This window comes from Macaca fascicularis, chromosome 11 (genome assembly GCF_037993035.2).
Source record: "Macaca fascicularis isolate 582-1 chromosome 11, T2T-MFA8v1.1".
In the NCBI taxonomy this organism is placed as follows: Eukaryota; Metazoa; Chordata; class Mammalia; order Primates; family Cercopithecidae; genus Macaca; species Macaca fascicularis.
The window spans coordinates 64,727,808-64,748,408 of NC_088385.1; the positions used below are offsets into that span (position 1 = coordinate 64,727,808).

Here is a 20,601-nt window from a genome sequence, read left to right on the forward strand (position 1 = left end):
AAGATGGGTACTGTTATTATTCAGTTTCTACAGGTGGGAATATGAAGTTCAGTGAGCTTCGATATCTCACCCAGGGCCACAGAGCTAATAAGTGATAAAGTATTTCAACTGACTTCTCCCCCTTGTGGCTCCCACAGCTGAGGCAGGCTGGATGGGGTTGGGGCTAGGAATGAAGTATGAGTGGGTTGACACCTGCGGATGCTGTGGGGAACTGTGATGAGGTGAGCAGGGGCTGATCCAGGCTTCGTGGGGCTGAAGCTTTTACAATTTGGCGGGAGGGTGCTTTAATAAAAAACATGCTAAATTTGGTACAAAAGTACCTATTTAGGTACTTATTTAGGATGAGACAATAAATCACAGAAAAATTATTGATGCTTTGGGGAACCAGAATCCTTTTCCTAATAGCCTTTCAGGCAATTTACCAAAACTGCTCATGCAGAAATGCTTTGTGATTGCAGCATGGCTTCCCCTCTCCACCTAGACCCCTTCACAACTCCCAGCAACTCTCAACACTTGTAGGGGCCTTGAAAGTGAGGGGCCCTGAAGCTGAAGTTTCATTAGCTTCACTGTGAGTCCACCCTTGGAGGTGACTGAGGAATGGGGCAGAGATCAGAGATGGGAGAGAAGGGTTGAGAGGAGGACGTGCATTGCACACACCACCTGATGATGAACAATGAAAGGGCTGTGGAGAGAGAGGGAGAAAAGAAGTGATGTCGGTTTTCAGACCTTATTAAAAAATGGCCCCACATCAAAACAGCCGCATGACAATGTAATGTTCCCTTTTCCACTGTGGCCAGCATCAGTAGGTGAGCAAGTATTGTGCTGAAGAGGCCTGCCATTTGTCTGTGGTGTCAGGGAGGCGTTGGCTTCATGTTAGGCACACCTGAAACTTTGACTTTTAAAAATGAAACAGTCTATCAGCAACAAATTTTTTTATTTATTGTGACCACGCATAGCAGAAATAGTTGCATGTGTGTGCATGTGTGTGTGTGTGAGAGAGAGAGATCATCTCTACTGGTGAATATAAGTATTCTCAATATCTTTTTACATTTGACTATTTTTGTAAAAAATTAGGATACTTTAAGGAATTAGCTAGGAAGTCTATAAAAATTTCATTTATAAAGAAGACAGTTAAAGAATGTCTAGGCCAAGAAGCCTGGGCCGTCTTCCTGTAATGCAACCTCCTTCCTTGATTGTCTGTGAGCTTCATCACAGGCAGCCCTGCAATGCTCTCCTGGAGACCTGTGTGTGGAACCAGGGGCTGTGGCTCTGGCACAGAAGGTGAGTCTCCTAGGAGCAAAAGGGATGAACGATAGTCCCCAGGATAAAATGAAGTAAGTGGGGTCAATTGCTGCTGCTAAGAAGAAAAAAAGAGGAGGATGGAGGTAAGTAGAAGTATTTAATTAGCATTGGACACAGTTTAATTGCAATTCACAGAAATTTAGTAACAAATTTCTTTTGCACTTTAATACATTTTGCGATTTTCTTTTTTGCACTAAGATTATTATGGAAGGGTTACTGCTAAACAGTTACAAGCAATTTAGAGTAAATTGTTCTTTAGATCCCTACCAGGCAGTCACTGAGCAACTTTATTTTTAACTAGGAGGAAAGGTAGAGAGATGGTGGTCACAGCCTGGCCTGAGGGGCAGGAGGAGTGGGTGTGACTGGGGCCCAAGTGCATTGAATCTTTAGGTGAGAGGCTTGGATGATAGTTCAATAATGAGTAATTAAAAGAAGACTTAGGAAGCTTTTGAGGACAAACATTGCCTCACGATGTTTGCTGAGGGATTCCCTGCATGGGGGCTAGTGATCGGCCTCACCCACCCTGTGCTTGGAAGAGAGCAAATGGCACAAACATGGGTAGAAAGATGTGATAGGCAGAAGAGTGGCCCCTTCCAAAGACGTCCAGCCCTAATCCCTGGAATCTGTGAATATGTTAAATCACATAGTAAAAGAGACTTTGCTGGCCGGGCATAGTGGCTCACGCCTGTAATCCCAGCACTTTGGAAGGCTGAGATCACTTGAGGTCAAATGTTTGAGATAAGCCTGGCCAACATGGTGAAACCCTGTCTCTACAAAAAATACAAAAATTAGCCGGGCGTGATGGTGCACATCTCTAATCCCAGCTACTCAGGAAATTGAAGCAGTAGAATCGCTTGAACGCGGGAGGCAGAGGTTGCAGTGAACTGAGATCACGTCACTGCACCCCAGCTTGGGTGACAGAGAGAGACTCTGTCTCAAAAAAAAAAAAAAAAAAAAAAAAAAAAGAGAGACTTTCAGAGGGATTTAAGATCATGAACTGAAAATAGGGAGATTATCCTAGATTATCCAGATGGTCGTAATGTGAATCGTAAGAGCCTTTAAAAGTGGAGAGAAAGGCAGAAGAATGAGTTAGGGAGGTGAGACAGAAGACGAGGCAGAAGAGACTCGAAGTGTGAGAAGTACTTACAGTCTGGCTTTGAAGATGGAGGAAGGGGCCAGGGGCCAGCAACGTGGCAGCCTTGAGAAGCTAGGGACAGCCGACTACAGTGAGCAAGGACATGGGACCTCAGTCTGACAACCACGAGGAGGTGAATTCTGCCCGAAACCAGAAGGAGCAGGGAAACGGATTCTCCCTTAGAACCTCAGGAAGGAAAAGCCACCCTGCTGAAACCTTAAATTTAGCCTGATGAGACCATGAGACCACGTCAGACTTCTGACCTATAGAACTGTAAGATAATACATTTGTTTCAAGTTGCTAAATTTGTGGTACTTTGTGCAGCAATAGAAAACTAATACAAAAGGTAGAGCACTACTTAATTCCTTACATCCATGGTCCTTCACTCTTTGAGTGTCATAGGCCCCTTTGAGAACCTGGTGAAAGCCGGGGATCTTCTATCTAGAAAAATTCACATGCACACAAAACTTTGAATACAGCTTTGAGAGGTTCATGAATTCACCAGAGTACACCTCATGGACCCAGGGTAAAAATGTTTGCAGATGTTAAAAAGGCAAAAGGTATGTTCAGAAGAGACAAGCGGGTGAAATGAGGCTTCCTAGGGATAGCATTGTTCTCTCCCACCAAAGACTCTCATAGTACCCAGGAGAACACTTAGCTGGGTTGCAATGAACAGATTCAATTTTAATAAAATGAATTTCTAGACACTGAAACTGAAAAGCAACCATCTCAGCCTGATCTTTTCCTGATGGACTCCTTGGAATGAGACCACACTGTTGAGTAGAACAGCCAGTCTTTATGAGATAGCTACTGATATCTACTGATTTGAGAATCACTCTGAAAAATTAAAATGTAAAAATTACTAAGAAGGGTATTGATTTTATTCCCCTGAAGAGTATGTAGAGAAAAAGAAATCATACATAGTATTCTTCAGTAAATTAAATTTACTATAAGTTTGTGACAAGAACTGTTTTGGGGATTATTGATGTTATATAGATTTCCTTTTTTTTTTTTTTTTTTTTTTGAGACAGAGTCTCGCTCTGTCGCCCAGGCTGGAGTGCAGTGGCCGGATCTCAGCTCACTGCAAGCTCCGCCTCCCGGGTTTACGCCATTCTCCTGCCTCAGCCTCCTGAGTAGCTGGGACTACAGGCGCCCGCCACCTCGCCCGGCTAGTTTTTTGTATTTTTTTTAGTAGAGACGAGGTTTCACCGTGTTAACCAGGATGGTCTCGATCTTCTGACCTCGTGATCCGCCCGTCTCAGCCTCCCAAAGTGCTGGGATTACAGGCTTGAGCCACCGCGCCCGGCCAGATTTCCTATTTGTTTAGAGCAGTGCTGTCCAGTAGAAATATAAAGTGAACCCCTTAGGTAATTCTAATAACTACGTTAAGAAAAGTAAAAATAAGCAAGAGAAACTTGTTTATTTATTTTTTTGAGATGGAGTCTCACTCTTGTCACCCAGGCTGGAGTGCAGTGGCGTGATCTTGGCTCAATGCAACCTCTGCCTCCTGGGTTCAAGTGATTCTTGTGCCTCAGCCTCCCCAGTAGCTGGGATTACAGGCGTGTGCCACCATGCCCAGCTAATTTTTGTATTTTAGTAGAGATGGGGTTTTATCATGTTGGCCAGGCTGGTCAGTGAAGTAGATTCCATTTTTTCAAAGTAAATATTTGGTATCTAGTGCGTAATCTGCACTTACAGCACATCTCAGTTATGATTATTCATATTTTATGAGCTTAGTAGAATTTTTGTTTTTTTTCTTTCTTCACACACTATTGCCACTAGTGTCACTGTGTATGTGATCAAAGGGAGCAGCAAATGACAAGTGTTCCTCTACATAAGTACTTTGGCCCCTGAGGCTATTTTCATATATATATATGTATATATGTGAGTGTGTATTATATACACATATGTATGTGTATATAATATATACATATATATGAAAATAGCCTCAGAGTGGTAACTTAGTGATGATTTCTGAGATTGTAGTGAGACTAGTGGCAATAGTGTGTGAAGAAAAAAACAAAAATCTAAAGATTATTTTTTAGCAGATTTTAACTTAAGCAGGTTGACCTAAAGCAATGTATTTGAATTTCTCTGTACATAATAGGCCTTTAATATGGATGTTTATTTTTTGACATTAAAAACAGAATTCTAGTATCGGAAAGGCTTTACAAATCATTTATTTTTTTAAGTAAGGAAGTACAGAATAGAAGATGGAAAAAAAAAGAAAGTATAAAGTTACCTTTCAGCCTTCCTTGTGTGGTGTTTTTTTGCATAGGAACCTGAAGTTCCTTCTCTCCTTCCATGACCACTACCACTACCAGTTACTGCTTACTGAGCTAATGATATCGACAGGAGACAGGGAAATACTGGGTAGAAGAGGGCAGTTCCCTGGCAAAGGTCCCACCCTCAAGCCCAGATACCTGTCACCCTAAATGAGAACAGGCATTCCTGTTTTTGCACCCAAAAATTTGCCTTTTGGCCTGCCATCCTCCTATCCTGGGGTAGACCTGGAGCCCCAAACCCCAGGCTCCAGAAGCTGACAAGGAGATAAGCAGATGAATGATGGAGAAGGAGAGAAGAGAAGGAGCATCTGAACGCCAAGAGGAGTTCGGCTGGGGACGAATGGAGAGGAGACTGACTGCTGGATGGCCAAACTCCGGGGGAAGATCATCTTCCCAGTCCATCCCCCTTTCAGTTCCCCATCCATCCCTCTGAGTGCCATCTCCACCATTCAATAAAACCCCTGCATTCATCCTTCAAGTCCATATGTGATCTGATACTTCCGGGATACTGGATAAGAGCTCAGGATACAGAAAGCAGCCACACTGGCCCTCTGCCCTTGCAAAAAGGCAGAGAGTACACTGAGCTGGTTAACACTAGCAAGGCTAAAAGTGCACACTGAAACACATGCCCGTTGGGCTCCAAGAGTCACAGGCTCCCAACCCTGGATGCTGCCATGGGGCCTGAGCCCAGCACCCCGGCTCCTTAACCTGTGCATATATGTGCTTCCCATCCTGTAAGGGGTTTGAGCAGCGGCAGTGTCTGAACAGATGAGCCACACCCCTGTCACATGTCCTGCAAGGTGGGTCAGGGAACTGTCCTGTTTCACTACTAATATGTCAGACACTAAAACCATCTTTATTAATCCTGCAACAACTCTGCAAGGAAGATCTTTTAAATTTTTAAAATTTTTATTTCAATTGTTTTTGGGGTACAGATGGTTTTTGGTTATATGGGTAAGTTCTTTAGTGGTGATATCTGAGATTTTAGTGTACCCATCACTTGAGCAGTTGTACACCATACCCAATGTATAGTCTTTTATCTCTCACCCCTCCCAATCTCCCATAAGTCCCCAAAGTCTTCCCAGGAATTTTCTTTTTTTTTTTTTTTTTTTTTTTGAGACGGAGTCTCTCTGTGTCACCCAGGCTGGAATACAGTGGCGTGATCTCAGCTCACTGCAAGCTCCGCCTCCTAGGTTCATGCCATTCTCCTGCCTCAGCCTCCCGAGTAGCTGGGACTACAGGCACCCGCCACCTTGCCCAACTAATTTTTTTGTATTTTTAGTAGAGACGGGGTTTCACTGTGTTAGCCAAGATGGTCTCGATCTCCTGACCTTGTGATCCGCCCACCTCAGCTTCCCAAAGTGCTGAGATTACAAGCGTGCGCCACCGCACTCGGTCACCCACGAATTTTCTTATGCCTTTGCATCTCCACACCCTAGCTCCCGCTTATGAGAACCTATGATATTAGGGTGTCCATTCCTGAGTTACTTCACTTAGAATAATGACCTCTAGCTCCATTCAAGTTGTGCGAAATACATTATTTCATTCCTGCAAGGTAAATCTTATTACCCCTATTTAACAGATGAAGACACAGACTTAGAGGGGCTATATAACATGACCAAGCTCATAAAACTCATCAAAGAAAACTCATCAAAGCAGAGCCAAAAGTCAAACTTACTATTTTTATCCAAAGCCTGTGCTATTTCCAGTATACTATGCAGCCTCCATCAGGCTGGGGAAGGAGAGGACTCAGATGGGCTTATTGAAGTACTAACGGGGTAATTGGTGAAGTGACCAAGAGTAGGAGAAGTGCAGGGCAAGAAAGAAAGAGCAAGGAAAGGAAGTCGAGGTGAGGCATAAGCAGGGAAAGCTGTTGGATGCAGGGTTGTAGTTAGTGGGGGTGGTTTCCTCCACCCTCCACAGGTTGATGGCTTGAAGGCCAGCTAGGCAGGCGGACTTTGAGGAAGAAGACATGAGTGAGGTGCTTGACTCCCTTAAAGAGGAGTTGTGGCTCCAGGCTGATTCTACAATATTGCACATTGACAGATGGGCCTTTTCCTGTGTGGGAGTCTGAGGATGGTAAGAACAAAATGAGGGTTAAAGGCATGTGCCCACTCCAGCCACTCAAGAGCTTTGAGCTTCTTGAGATTTGCAATGTGCATTCAGTCAGATCCAAGCAACCTTTGATGTTAGCTGTCTTCTCCTGGCACATAGTTCTTGATAATGTTTAGTTTCACATCCATAATGTTTAGTTTCACATCCATTTTTCTCTGTTCCTTGGTGCCAGAGTTTCAAAACAGTGAAATTTTTTTTTTACATGATAAAAATATGTGAATAAAACAGACACATTTTGCAAGAAAGACAAACACAATGCAATACCAGTCTCAAGACACTGACAAGCATAAGGGGTTTGTGGGTATCTATTTGGGTGGTTATCCCCAGGGCATAATATTTTCACTATATCCTGCTGCTGGGATGGCAGCCAGACTGACTACATGATAGGGGCTGGGTGCTTGCCTTCTTCTAGGTCCCATACTGTTTCAAAGTATAGCTGGAAAAAAAAAAAAAAAAAAAAAGAAGGAAAAAAATCCAAATAGAGAATCAACATGGTTCTAAAGCCACGTAATGTAGACTCATGGATGCAAGCTGCTCATGATTCCACAGACTTTTACCTAGAATTCTTTTGGAAAATGCATCAATTTTAGGATACATAGATAGACATGATGATTCCAGTTGTATTTTTTTTTTTTAAATGAGTGTTACCAGTAGTTTAAAAAACACTGTGACCAGGCACAGTGGCGTATGCCTGTAATCCCAGCAATTTGGGAAGCCGACGCGGGCAGATCACAAGAGGTTGGGAGTTTGAGACCAGCCTGGCTAATATGGCAAAACCCCGTCTCTAGTAAAAATACAAAAATTAGCTGGGTGTGGTGGCCGGTGCCTGTAACCCCAGCTACTCTGGAGGCTGAAGCAAGAGAATCGCTTGAACCCGGGAGGCGGAGGTTGCAGTGAGCTGAGATTGCGCCACTGCACTCCAGCCTGGGTGACAGAGCGAGACTCTGTCTCAAAAAAGAAACAAACAAACAAAGAAACAACAAAAAAACTCACTGTGGGCCGGGTGCAGTGTCTCACGCTTTGGGAGGCTGAGGCACACAGATTGCTTGAGCCCAGCAGTTTGAGACCAGCCAGCAACATAGTAAGACACTGTATCTACAAATTTCTTTTTTTAAAAATCATTCAGGTGTGGTAGCTTATACCTGTAGTCCCACCTACTTGGGGGTGCTGAGATGGGAGGATCACTTGAGACATGGAGGTTGACACTGCAGCAAGCTATAATTGCACCACTGCACTCCAGCTTGGGCAACAGAGCAAGACCCTGTCTCAAAACAAACAAACAAACAAATCAAAAGCACAACACTGTGACCTTTGTCAGGTAGGCTGTGGAAAAGCAGGCATTCTCATAGATTGCTGGTATTGAATGCAAAATGACATAATCCCCATAGTTTGGCAACATCTATGAAAACTACATGTAAGTTTACCATTTGATCCAGTCATCTTCTTGTTTTATGGTTGCTTTTTGAGATGGAGTCTTACTCTGTTGCCCAGGCTGGAGTGCAGTGGTGTGATCTCAGCTCACTGCAACCTCTGCCTCCAGGGTTCAAGCCATTCTCCTGCCTCAGCCTCCTGAGTAGCTGGGATTACAGTCATGCGCCAACATGGCTGGTTAATTTTTGTATTTTCAGTAGGACCAAGTTTCATCATGTTGGCCAGGCTGGTCTCGAACTCCTGAACTCAAGTGATCTGCTTGCTTCAGCCTCCCAACATGCTGGGAATTCAGGCATGAGCCACTGTGCTCAGCCTTAATTATCTCACTTCTAAGAATTTAACCTGAGGAAACATCTTCAACAATATAAAATGACACATGTGTAAGATTTTATATGCAGTATTATTTGTAATTGAGAAATGGAAATAACCTAAATGTGTATACACAATGATACAGAGTGAATAAATTATATTACATTACATACACATAATAGCATATTAGGCAGCTTTTAAGGAGTGATTTTCAGGCTTTGCTGCTAAGTGAAAAAAGCAAAGAGCAAAAGAGAATAATAGTATGCCACTACCATAGAAAAGGAATAAGGGGAGAGAATGCACATGTATCTGCTTCCTTTTAACAAAAAGACATATTAGAAGGACAAAGCAGAAAGGACTGAAATTTGTTACTTGCAGGGGGAGAGTGGGAACAGAATGGGAGGAATATATAGAGAGAATGACACATCTCCATATCCACTAGTGTATTATTTTGACTTTTGGAATCATGTTAATGCTTTACGTGTTTATAAAATAATCAACAATTTTGGGGAAGAAGTCCTAAAATTGGATACAAATAGAAACAAAGAAACCGAATGTACATAAAAATGGAGAATCACACAGAAGGAAAAAGAAACCCAACCTACTCAAGTAACATTTGGACAAAGTATCTTGACTATATATCCTGAGTTTAAAAACAAAAGAGCTGTGAGAAATTTTGAGCTCTACTTGACAGCTTTATTGTTGGTGGTGGCACAGGTGTAGCAATTCTGAAACTATTTTTTGTATATTATAGTATTGAGCAAATAATTGCATTGATAATTGTTGGGAGCCAGAGTTCTTGCTTTGAGGAGGGAGATTCAATATGGAATGGGGAAAGGTAAGGAAGAACCTTGTGGTGGTGCTGGATTGGCATACACTCATGTTTTTTTTTTTTTCCCCTCTTTTTAAAACAAACAAAACAACATCCTAGCTATGTTTGCTGAAAGAGCAAGTTTCAATGAAGAGATTTGGTTTCCAAATCTTGTTTTCAAAAAATCACTGTCTGCTACAAGGAACCAGGGCTTCTTGAAGATGGGACTGTTTTCATGGCTAGAGGAGGGAAAATGTAACATGGGCCTGAAAAATTTGCTAGGCCAGAAAGTAAAGAAGTGCTAAAATTGCATGAAATTATGTCAAAATGACACAGAAGCCAGCTGATGGGCTTTCCCTGGCCAAACCTGGGATAATTTGAGCATAAAAATAAGTAGTGACATTAATGGATTACATCCCACTGAATAAAATAGAATCCATGAATTCATACTGACAGTAAAAAACAAGCAAGCAAGCAAATGCAGATAGGGAAGGGAGAAGGAGGGCTCTTTACAGTAGGGTGTCAACTAATGTAGAAGTAATGATGAGTTAGAAAGTCACCATTTATGCAATTACTGTGGAGTACTGATAAGTAGCAAAAGCAAGGAAGGGGCCCCAGGTGGAGAAGAACAGTGAACAATTGTTCTGAGAGATGGCTTATCAAACAACCCAAGGGCACAACGACCTTGTGGCACAATGACCTGTTCGGCAAGTAGGCCCCTCCAGCATGGCCCTATAAAACTTCCTTCCAGCCCTTGCCTCTTTGCAGGAGCTTTGCACATGAGCTCCTTCTCTGCTGTGCTGCCTGTTGCATCCTTGCAACGCATTGTCATGTCTTAATCTGACTTTCTTTACCTACAACTGTCTTGGTAAATTCCTTTACAGCCTGCGCCACTAGCCCTAGAAAGTCACACCTGCAACAATTACCATAGTAATAATTTATTCAGGAAAGAATTGTCAGTGGATGCTGGAAGTTGGTAGAAAATTTATTGGAGAAGAGGATATTTACACAGTACCAAAGTATATTCCTACAGATTATTTATTAAATACAAGGAGAAAAAAGGAGGACAAATCTAGTGGAAACCACTTTAATCAAGTAATCAAGGTCAACAACATCCTCCCAAATAATACAAACTGACTGTAGGTGTGTCCTGATGTGATGAACATAAATTGCTTACGTAGTGTCTCTGCCAAAAATGTATAATTTTAATTGAATCACAGGGAAACAATGGGGATAAAACAATGGGCCTGTATTCTTCAAAAACATCACTGTCATGAAAGACAAAGCAAGGCCAAGAACTGTTCCAGATTAAAAGAGACTGAAGAGGCCGGGCGCGGTGGCTCATGCCTGTAATCCCAGCACTTTGGGAGGTCGAGGTGGGTGGATCACGAGGTCAGGAGATCAAGACCATCCTGGCTAACACGGTGAAACCCTGTCTCTACTAAAAAAAATACAAAAAATTAGCCAGGCGTGGTGGTGGGCGCCTGTAGTCCCAGCTACTCGGGAGGCTGAGGCAGGAGAATGGTGTGAACCTGGGAGGCAGAGCTTGCAGTGAGCCAAGATCTCACCACTGCACTCCAGCCTGAGTGACAGAGCGAGACTCTGTCTCAAAAAAAAAAAAAAGAGACTGAAGAGACATGACAACTACATGAAATATGTGATTCTAGATTGTAAAAAAAATTTCTATAAAGGATAATATTGGTATTTTATTATCAATATTTCAATATTGATAATATTGAAATTTGAAGATGGAATGTATATTAAACAACTTCCAAAGTTGTTTAAGCATTTATTATCATATGTAACAATAATCTAGAGATAAGGCATATCCTCAGTGACCTCATTACCTGGGGGTCCAGGTGTCTCCCATCTTTCTTCTGTGCCATCCTCAGCAGGTTGGCTTTTCCACTGAGTCTGGTTTCTCAGATTCTCCTAAGTACATACATGCAGATGTGCTTAGGAGAGAAGAGTCATAATCTCTGTAATAAGCCTCAAAAGGTTCAGCAAAAACAAACTAAAATAAATACCTATAATTCACATATGTACTAAAATATCTTCCTGAAAAGTATATAAAACATAGTATATAAAATATACTATAAAATTTTCTGTGAAGTTTTTAGGCCAGATTCCATATTTGCCCGTCAAATGGACTGTCTTTAGTTCCTTAATTTGTAATAGGGGTAGCTGAAAAAGCAAAATGCAGCATAATGCATCTATTATGTCTTGTAGGCTAAAGGTGACAAGCTTCATCTCTCTTTTAAAGAAATCAGGTTATTTCCCGAGGTACTAACTTTTCCAGATTGCTCTAATCAAACTCATTTGGTTATAAGCCACTCAAGCTAGTTCAAACAAAAGGTGATAATTGCACTAAGGGGGACCAATTTTCCTGGCACTCGACAAATAGGAGACATACTGGGATTAGGCATCAACAGACGAGAGCTGGAGAGTGGCTCTGGATTTAAGCAGAAATGTGTGGGCCTCAGCTCCATGCTTTGGCATTAGTGTGAATGATGACACCTTGCATATTTCTGTGTCCAACTGGCAGGCCTAGGGATTGGCTGCCCTTGAGTTAGGTATCTGATTTGATCAGTTGTGATGCTCTTGGCTAAAAGTAACAAAAAGCCCAATCCAAAGTTGTTTAAGCATTTATTATCATATATAATAGTAATCTAGAGATAGGGCATGTGCTCAGTGACCTCATTACCTGCGGGCCCAGGTGTCTCCCATCTTTCTGCTCTGCCATCCTCAACAGGTTGGCTTTTCCACTGAGGCTGGTGTCTCTCATGATTCCAAGTTGGTTGTTATAGCTTCAGGCATTACAGGGGTTCACAACACTGGGACACAGAAAATGAACTGTCCTTCTCATGTGTTCCATTTAAAAAAAAATTTCTCAAAAAAACAAAAACAAAAACAAAAAACGGGATACATCGGCAGAATGTGCAAGTTTGTTACATAGGTATACATACGTGTGCCATGGTGGTTTGCTGCACCTATTGACCCATTTTCTAAGTTCTCTCCCCTCACCCCTCACCCTGCAACAGGCCCTGGTGTGTGTTGTTCCCCTCTCTGTGTCCATGTGTTCTCAATGTTCAACTCCCACTTATGAGTGAGAACATACGGTGTTTGGTTTTCTGTTCCTATGTGTTCCATTTTTAGGGCAGGGAAAAATGTTCCCAGAAGGCCTCCAACAAACTTCCCCTTACATCTCATTGGCAGATTAAGCAAGGTAAATGACAACTATTGTGGCTGACTTGGACTAATTAAGGTTCATCCTCTTAGGCTGAGAAGGTGCTCAGCCTGTCATAATACATTTGGCTAAGATAAAGGAATTTTTCTATTAGGATGGAAAAGGAAAATGAGAGAATGGTATTGAATGCAGTGTTGCACTCCCTGGCCTGATCAGTCATGGTGATGATAAATGGTTATTTGGTCTAGTAAATTATCTTTTTTTTTTTGAGACAGGGTGTGCTCTGTTGCCTAGGCTGGGGTGCAGTGGCATGATCTCAGCTCACTGTAACCTCTGCTTCCTGGGCTCAAGCGATTCTTCAGCCTCAGCCTCCTGCGTATTTGGGACTAAAGACGTGAACCACCATGCCCTGCTGTTTTTTGTAGTATTTGTAGAGATGGGGTTTCACCAGTTGCCCAGGCTAGTCTCGAACTCCTGAGCAGCTCAAAGTGATTCGCCTGTCAAAGTGCTGGAATTACAGGTCTGAGCCACCACATTTGTCTAAATTATCCTTTAGGGAAAGAAAATCTGTGCACAAAACAAGTTCTTTTAGAAGATGTGGGCAGGCAGGCAATTATTGGCATCTCAAATATACTAATATTTGCCACATCATAAAATGTAATGAAAGTAATTATCTGATGGGCATATTATTTTATCTATTTCAAAATACATAATAGCTTCTTGTTAAATTACACAAATATACAATCCTTTTGAAAAACTTAAGCTATAAACAAATAAAATAATTGCAGTTGTAAAGAGAAGTGAGAAGTATATTTACTACTATGGTATGATCTTTAGGTCTAGAAAAACCAAGGAGATCAAGATAATGAGAAGACAAGCCACATACTGGAAGAAAATATTTGCAAAAGACATATCTGAAAATGGACTATTATCCAAAGTAAACAAAGAACTCTTAAAATTCAATAATAAGAAAACAATTTGATTAAAAAATTTTTCTGAACAGACACTTGAACCTGAACAGACACCTCACTAAAGAAGATATACAGATGGCAAATAAATGGGTATGAAGATGGCCAACATCATATGTCATCGGGGAATTGCTAATTAAAACAATGAGGGGGCCTCTGCAGCTGGGACGCCGGCGGAAGCGGGGGCGCCAGTAGCCGCGGACCTCGCCAAGACAATGCAAACTCCAGTGACCATTCCTGTACCTGTGCTCCGGCTGCCCCGGGGCCCTGATGGCTTCAGCCGTGGCTTTGCCCCTGATGGACGCAGAGACCCCCTGAGGCCAGAGGTTCCTGAAATCCAGGAGTGTCCCATAGCTCAAGAATCCCTGGAATTCCAGGAGCAGCGGGCCCGAGCCGCCCTTCGGGAGCGTTACCTCCGCAGCCTGCTGGCCATGGTGGGTCCTCAGGTGAGCTTCACGTTGCACGAGGGTGTGCGTGTGGCCGCCCACTTCGGAGCCACCGACCTGGATGTGGTCAACTTCTACGTGTCACAGCTGCAGACTCCCATAGGTGTGCAAGCAGAGGCGCTGCTCCGATGTAGTGACATTATTTCATACACCTTCAAGCCATAGAGACATTGTGTTCACTTTTCTGCTTGAGGCTGAGCCACTGTATCCCAGGCCTCCCAATGTTCCCAAGCCAGGAACTCTGGGCCCCACGGAGTTATGAGCTCCCTTGGAATTTTCAGCCAAGCTTTAACCAAGTCTGGACTCCTGAGACCTCCTGGGTCTAGTCAGTAAAATTCTGCAACTCTAGGAATTCTAAGATCCCACTGGAAGGAATGCTCTACTTCACAGAACTCTGAACCCTACAGAAAGATGGGCCTGCTGCCATTTCTTGAAGACCAGGGCATCGGGGTGGGGTGATAAAGGAGACAACCTGCACAGGGGGGCGTTATTAAAGAGGCTGCAAAGTTCAGCCACCCTGAAGATACTCCCCAGTGCTCCTCTCCTGCTAAAGAACCAGTTACCCCAGGAAAAAAACAAAACAAAACAAAACAAAACAAAACAAAAAAAACAATGAGATATCACTACACACTACACCAGCAGGATAGAGACAGCAAGGAAGTGCCACACTTATTAGAATGGGCAAAATCTAAAACATTGAAAATACCAAATATGGGTGAGGATGTGGAGCAAGAAAAACTCTCATTTTTTGCTGGTGGGAATGCAAAATGGTGTAGTCACTTTGGAAGACAGTTGGGCAGTTTCTTACAAAACTAAACATATTCTTACTAACAATCCAGCAATCATGCTCCTTGGTATTTACCCAAATGAGCTGAAAACTACATCTACACACAAATCTGGACATGGATATTTATAGCAGCATTATTTATAATTGCCAAAACTTGGAAGCAACCAAGATGCCCTTCAGTAGGTGAATGAATAATTAAACTGTGGTAGATCCAGACAGTGGAATGTATTCAGTGCTAAAAAGAAATGAGCTATCAAGATGTGAAAAGACACAGAGTAGGCTGGGTTCAGTGGCTCACGCCTATAATCCCAGGACTTTGGGAGGCTGAGATGGTAGAATTGCTTGAGCCTAGGAGTTCGAGACCAGCCTGGGCAACACAATGAGATCCATGTCCACAAAAAAGAAAAAAAAAAAAAAAGAAAAGACATGGAGTAAACTTAAATGTGGCTGAGCATGGTGGCTCATGCCAGTAATCCCAGCACTTTGGGAGGCCAAGGTGAGAGGATGGCTTCAGTCCAGGATGTTGAGACCAGCTGGGCAACGTAATGAGACCTTGTCTCTACAAGAAAATAAAGTTAGCCATGGTGGTGGGTGCCTGTAGTCCCAGCTTCTCGGGAGGCCAAGGTGGGAGGATCCCTTGAGCCTAGCAGTTTGAGGCAGCAGTGAGCTACGATAGCGCTACTGCACTCCGGCCTGGGTGACAGAGTGAGGCCCTGTCCCAAACAAAAAAACAAATCAACCAACCAACTAACAACAACAACAGAAGCTTGAATGCACATTACTAGGTAGAGGAAGTTAGCTGAAAAGAATGTATGCTGTGTAATTCCAGCTATATGACATTCTGGTAAAGGAAAAACCATGACTATGAAATGAGCAGTGTTTGCCAGTAGTTATTGGGGAGGGAGGGATGAATAGGCAGCACAGAGGATTTTTATGACAGTGAAACTATCCTTTTTATTTATTTGTTTTGAGACAGAGTCTTGCTCTATCGTCCAGGCTGAAGTGCATTGGTGTGACCTCAGCTCACTGCAAATTCCACCTCCCGGGTTTAAGTGATTCTCATGCCTCAGCCTCCCTAGTAGTTGGGACTACAGGTGCGTGCCACCATGCCTGGCTAATGTTTTTGTATTTTTAGTGGAGACGGGGTTTTGCCATGTTGATCAGGCTGGTCTTGGACTCTTGGCCTCAAGTGATCCATCCACCTTGACCTCCCAAAGTGCTAGGATTACAGGTATGAGCCACCAAGCCTGGCCTAGGACAATGAAACTATTCTGTGTGATACTGTAATGATGGGCATGCTATTATACATTTGTCAAAACCCAAAGGATGTGCAGCCCCAAGAGTGAACCCTAACGCAAATGATGGATAATGATATGTAGGTTCATCGATTGTAAAAAATATACTTACCACTGTGGTGTGGGATATTGATAGTGGAGGAGGCTATGCATGTGTGGGGACAGGAGGCAGATGGGAATTCTCTTTACTTTTCTGCTCAGTTTTGCTGTGAACCTAAAACTGCTCTAAAAAATAAAACCTATTAAAAAACAGAACAAAAAAGAAAAACAAAACAAGACAAAAAATGAAGGAGAAATCTGAAAATGGCTTGAAGAAAACAATTCCATTTATATTAGCAGCACAAAAAGAAATAGGAATAAATTTAACAAAAGTAGTACAAAACTTGTACTCTGAAAACTAAAAAAGGAATTAAAAGATTATTGTTAAAAGAAATTAATGAAGACATAAATAAATGGCAAGACATCTAACGTTCATGGATTGGAATGTTTAATGTTGCTAACACGGCAATACTCCCCAAATTGACTCACAGATTAAACACAGTCTCTATAAAAACTATTATATTTGTTTTTATATTATATTAAACTATTATATTTGTGGCTAATTGTTTTTTTAAATAATGGTGCCAACCCAATTAAATCAGAGAAAAAAGGAAATAGTCTTTTCAACAAATGGTGCTAGGACAACTGAATATCACAAAAGAATAAAGTTAGATCCCTACCTCATGCCATAGACAAAAATTAACTCATAATGATGGATCATAGACTTAAATGTAGAAATAGTACTATGAAAATCTTAGAATAAAATGTGGGAGTAAATCTTTGTGATATTGGGTTAGGCAAAGCCTTCTTAGACATGATGCTAGCACCACAAGTGACAAATGAACAAGCAGATAAATTGGACTTGATCAAAATTAAAACAAACTAACTAAAAACCTTTTGTGCTTCAAAGGACACCATCAAGAAAAGACAATAGGGGCCGGGCGCAGTGGCTCACGCCTGTAATCCTAGCACTTTGGGAGGCCGAGGCGGGTGGATCACAAGGTCAGGAGATTGAGACCATCCTGGCTAACATGGCAAAACCCTGTCTCTACTAAAAATACAAAAAAAAAAAAAAAAAAAAAAAAAAAATTAGCCAGGAATGGTGGTGGGCACCTATAGTCCCAGCTACTCGGGAGGCTGAAGCAGGAGAATGGCGTGAACCCGGGAGGCAGAGATTGCAGTGAGCCAAGATTGTGCCACTGCACTCCAGCCTGGACAACAGAGTGAGATTCCATCTCATGAAAAAAAAAAAAAAAGAAAAAAAGAAAAGACAATAGAATGGAAGAAAGTATTTGCAAATTAAATATTGATGAGACTTACGTCCAAAAAAAATAAATAACTCTTAAAACAACAAAAAGATAAATAACTCAATTGATAAATGGGTGAAGGATCTGAACAGACATTTCTTCAAAGAGAAGATATACAAGTGGCCAAAACGCACATGAAAGATGCTCCATATTTGTACTAGTCTGTTTTCACAGTGCTATAAGGAAACTACCTGAGACTGGGTAGTTTATTTATTTATTTATTTATTTTTTTTGAGGCGGAGTCTCACTCTGTGGCCCAGACTGGAGGGCAGTGACGCAATCTCGGCTCACTGCAAGCTCCACCTCCCGGGTTCACGCCATTCTCTTGCCTCAGCCTCCCGAGTAGCTGGGACTACAGGCGCTTGCCACCGCGCCCGGCTAATTTTTTGTATTTTTAGTAGAGACGGGGTTTCACTGTGGTCTCGATCTCCTGACCTTGTGATCCGCCCGCCTCGGCCTCCCAAAGTGCTGGGATTACAGGAGTGAGCCACCGCGCCCGGCGAGACTGGGTAGTTTATAAAGAAAAAGGTTTAATTGACTCACAGTTTTGCATGGCTGGGGAGGCCTCAGGAAACTCACAATCATGGTAGAAGGTGAATGGAGAAGCAAGCACCTTCTTCATATGGCAGCAGGAGAGAGACAGCAAGGAAGTGCCACACTTTAAAACCATCAGCTCTTGTGACAACTCACTCTCAAGAGAAGAGCATTGGGGAAGCCATCCCCATGATCCAAACACCTCCCACCAGGTTCCTCCCTTGACATGTGGAGATTACAATTTGAGATGAGATTTGGGTGGGGACACAGAGCCAAACCATATCAATATTATAGGCCATTAGGGAAATGCAAACCAAACCACAATGAGATCCCACTTCATTTCCACTAAGATGGCTATAATAAAGAAAATGGACAGTAATAAATGGTGGCAAGGATTCAGAGAAATTGGAAACCACCCAGCTGGTGGGAATATCTTTTTGGGATAATGAAAATGTTTGAAAATTGATTGTTGCAGTGGTTGCATAGCTTAGTGAATATACTAAAAACCATTGAATTGTATAATTTAAATGAGTGAATTGAGTGCAGTCTGTTGCCATTTTAAAATTAATTAATTATTTAATTAATTTATTTTTGGGATGGAGTCTAGCACTGTCAGCCGGGCTGGAGTGCAATGGCATAATCTCAGCCCACTGCAACCTCTGCCTCCCGGGTTCAAGTGATTCTCCTGCCTCAGCCTCCTGAGTAACTGGAATTACAGGTGCCCACCACCAAGTCCGATTAATTTTTTGTATTTTTAGTAGAGACGGGGTTTCACTATTTTGGCCAGGCTGGTCTCGAACTCCTGACCTCGTGATCTGCCTGCCTTGGCCTCCCAAAGTGTTGGGATTACAGGCATGAGCTACCGCACCCGGTGCCATTTATATTTAAAGAGAGGATGGACATATATACATATATCTGAAATATTGCTTATACTTTAAAAAATGGAAGGACAAGCCATAAAAATAAATGGCCATTTATATAATAAGGAATGAGGGAGCATTTATGGAATGAAGTGGAAGCTAGATTTTTCTCAAATAGACCTTGTTTTATAGACTTTAGAACCACACAAATAATTTATATAATTATAAAACAAAATTGAAACTAAAAATGCAACCCCTAAAAATTGAAATAAAAATTAAGCACATCAGCCTGTGTACTGAGCTAGTGGCATAACCACACATGAGAAACTTTTCCAAGTAACATTATTATCATTATTAATTTTTTTTTTTGAGATGGAGTTTCGCTCTGTCACCCAGACTGGAGTGCAGTGGTGCAATCTTGGCTCACTGAAACCTCTGCCTCCTGGATTCAAGCAATTCTCTTGCTTCAGCCTCCCCAGTAGCTGGGATTACAGGTGTGTGCCACTATGCCCGGCTAAGTTTTGTATTTTTAGTAGAGATGGGGTTTCAGCACGTTGAACAGGCTGGTCTTGAACTCCTGACGTCAACTGATCCGCCCAGTTTGGCCTCCCAAAGTGCGGGGATTATAGGTGTGAGCCACTGCAACCGGCCTCCAAGTGACTTTAAAACATAGTAATTGACTATCCATCTCTATTGGAATATACCCTAATCAGAAAAAGAATTGCAAAAAAGTCCCCCCAAAACAACAACAAAAAACCCAAACTATGTTCAGTGATCATATTGTGGTGGTGCTGTGGACTGTTATTCTGAGACTATACATGATGGGAAAAATTAAATAGGTAATTACGGTGGGATTTTAGGCACAGGGGAAAAGGAGATACAGATATGAGGTTGATGAAGATAGTACTGGTTTTGAATTGGATACAGCAATAAAACTCATGATGTTTTATATCTCTAAAACAACAACATTTCCTAGTTCCACCCACTGCAAAGGTCTAGAAACAATGAACCAGTCAAGAATGACCCTGTAGGAATAAGCACCCATTCTAGATAGTGGCCTCTAAAATACCATTTCCCACTGAGAAGAATTAGGGCTCCTTGGAGACGTGCTGATTCCACATCTGAGGCAGGAAATGTTGAAGATGAGTCTGGAACATCTTGTTATTTAGAAGGTAAGGAAGCTATCAAAGGCTTTTATAGTCATGTCAAAGAACTCAGAAGTTACTTTGAGAAGATTCCCATTGGCTAAAGGTGGGACAATTTCAACATCAATGAGAATGAGAATTGAAATGAATTAAACACATCAAATATACAGGCTGAGTATCCCTTATCCAAAATGCTTGGGACTAGAAATGTTTCGGATTTTGTATTTTTTTTGGATTTTGGAATATTTGCATATATATAATGAGATATCTTAGGGATAGGACCCAAATCTGAACACAAAATTCATGTATGTTTCATATACAGCTATATACACAGTCTGAAGGTAATTTTACACAATATTTTAAGTAATTTTGTGCATGAAACAAAGTTTGTGTAGACTGAACTATCAGAAAGCAAAGGTGTCACTATCTCAGTCACCCATCTGGACAATCTGTGGTTGTTTGACATCACCATTATTCCTGACTCTGAATTTATATGCTACGGATAAGCAAACATTTTCTTACACTTGTTCACACATAAGTGCCTAACAATAAAAAATGTGACCCACCATTATTAATCCAGTGAAAACTAATGTGTTCAGGGTAACTAAATGGCACAGTAGCATCACCAGAACACCTGTGTCAACT

The 20,601-nt window shown here is 41.9% G+C and overlaps 1 protein-coding gene across 1 annotated transcript; it reads left to right on the plus strand.

Annotated features, from left to right (window-relative positions):
* The first annotated feature begins 13,716 nt into the window (after nucleotides 1-13,716).
* LOC102122014 (gem-associated protein 7) lies at nucleotides 13,717-14,553 on the plus strand. The gene has a single exon (XM_005571401.5). The coding sequence runs from the start codon at nucleotides 13,759-13,761 to the stop codon at nucleotides 14,152-14,154; it is 396 nt and encodes a 131-aa protein (XP_005571458.3). The 5' UTR covers nucleotides 13,717-13,758; the 3' UTR covers nucleotides 14,155-14,553.
* The last annotated feature ends 6,048 nt before the right edge of the window (nucleotides 14,554-20,601 follow it).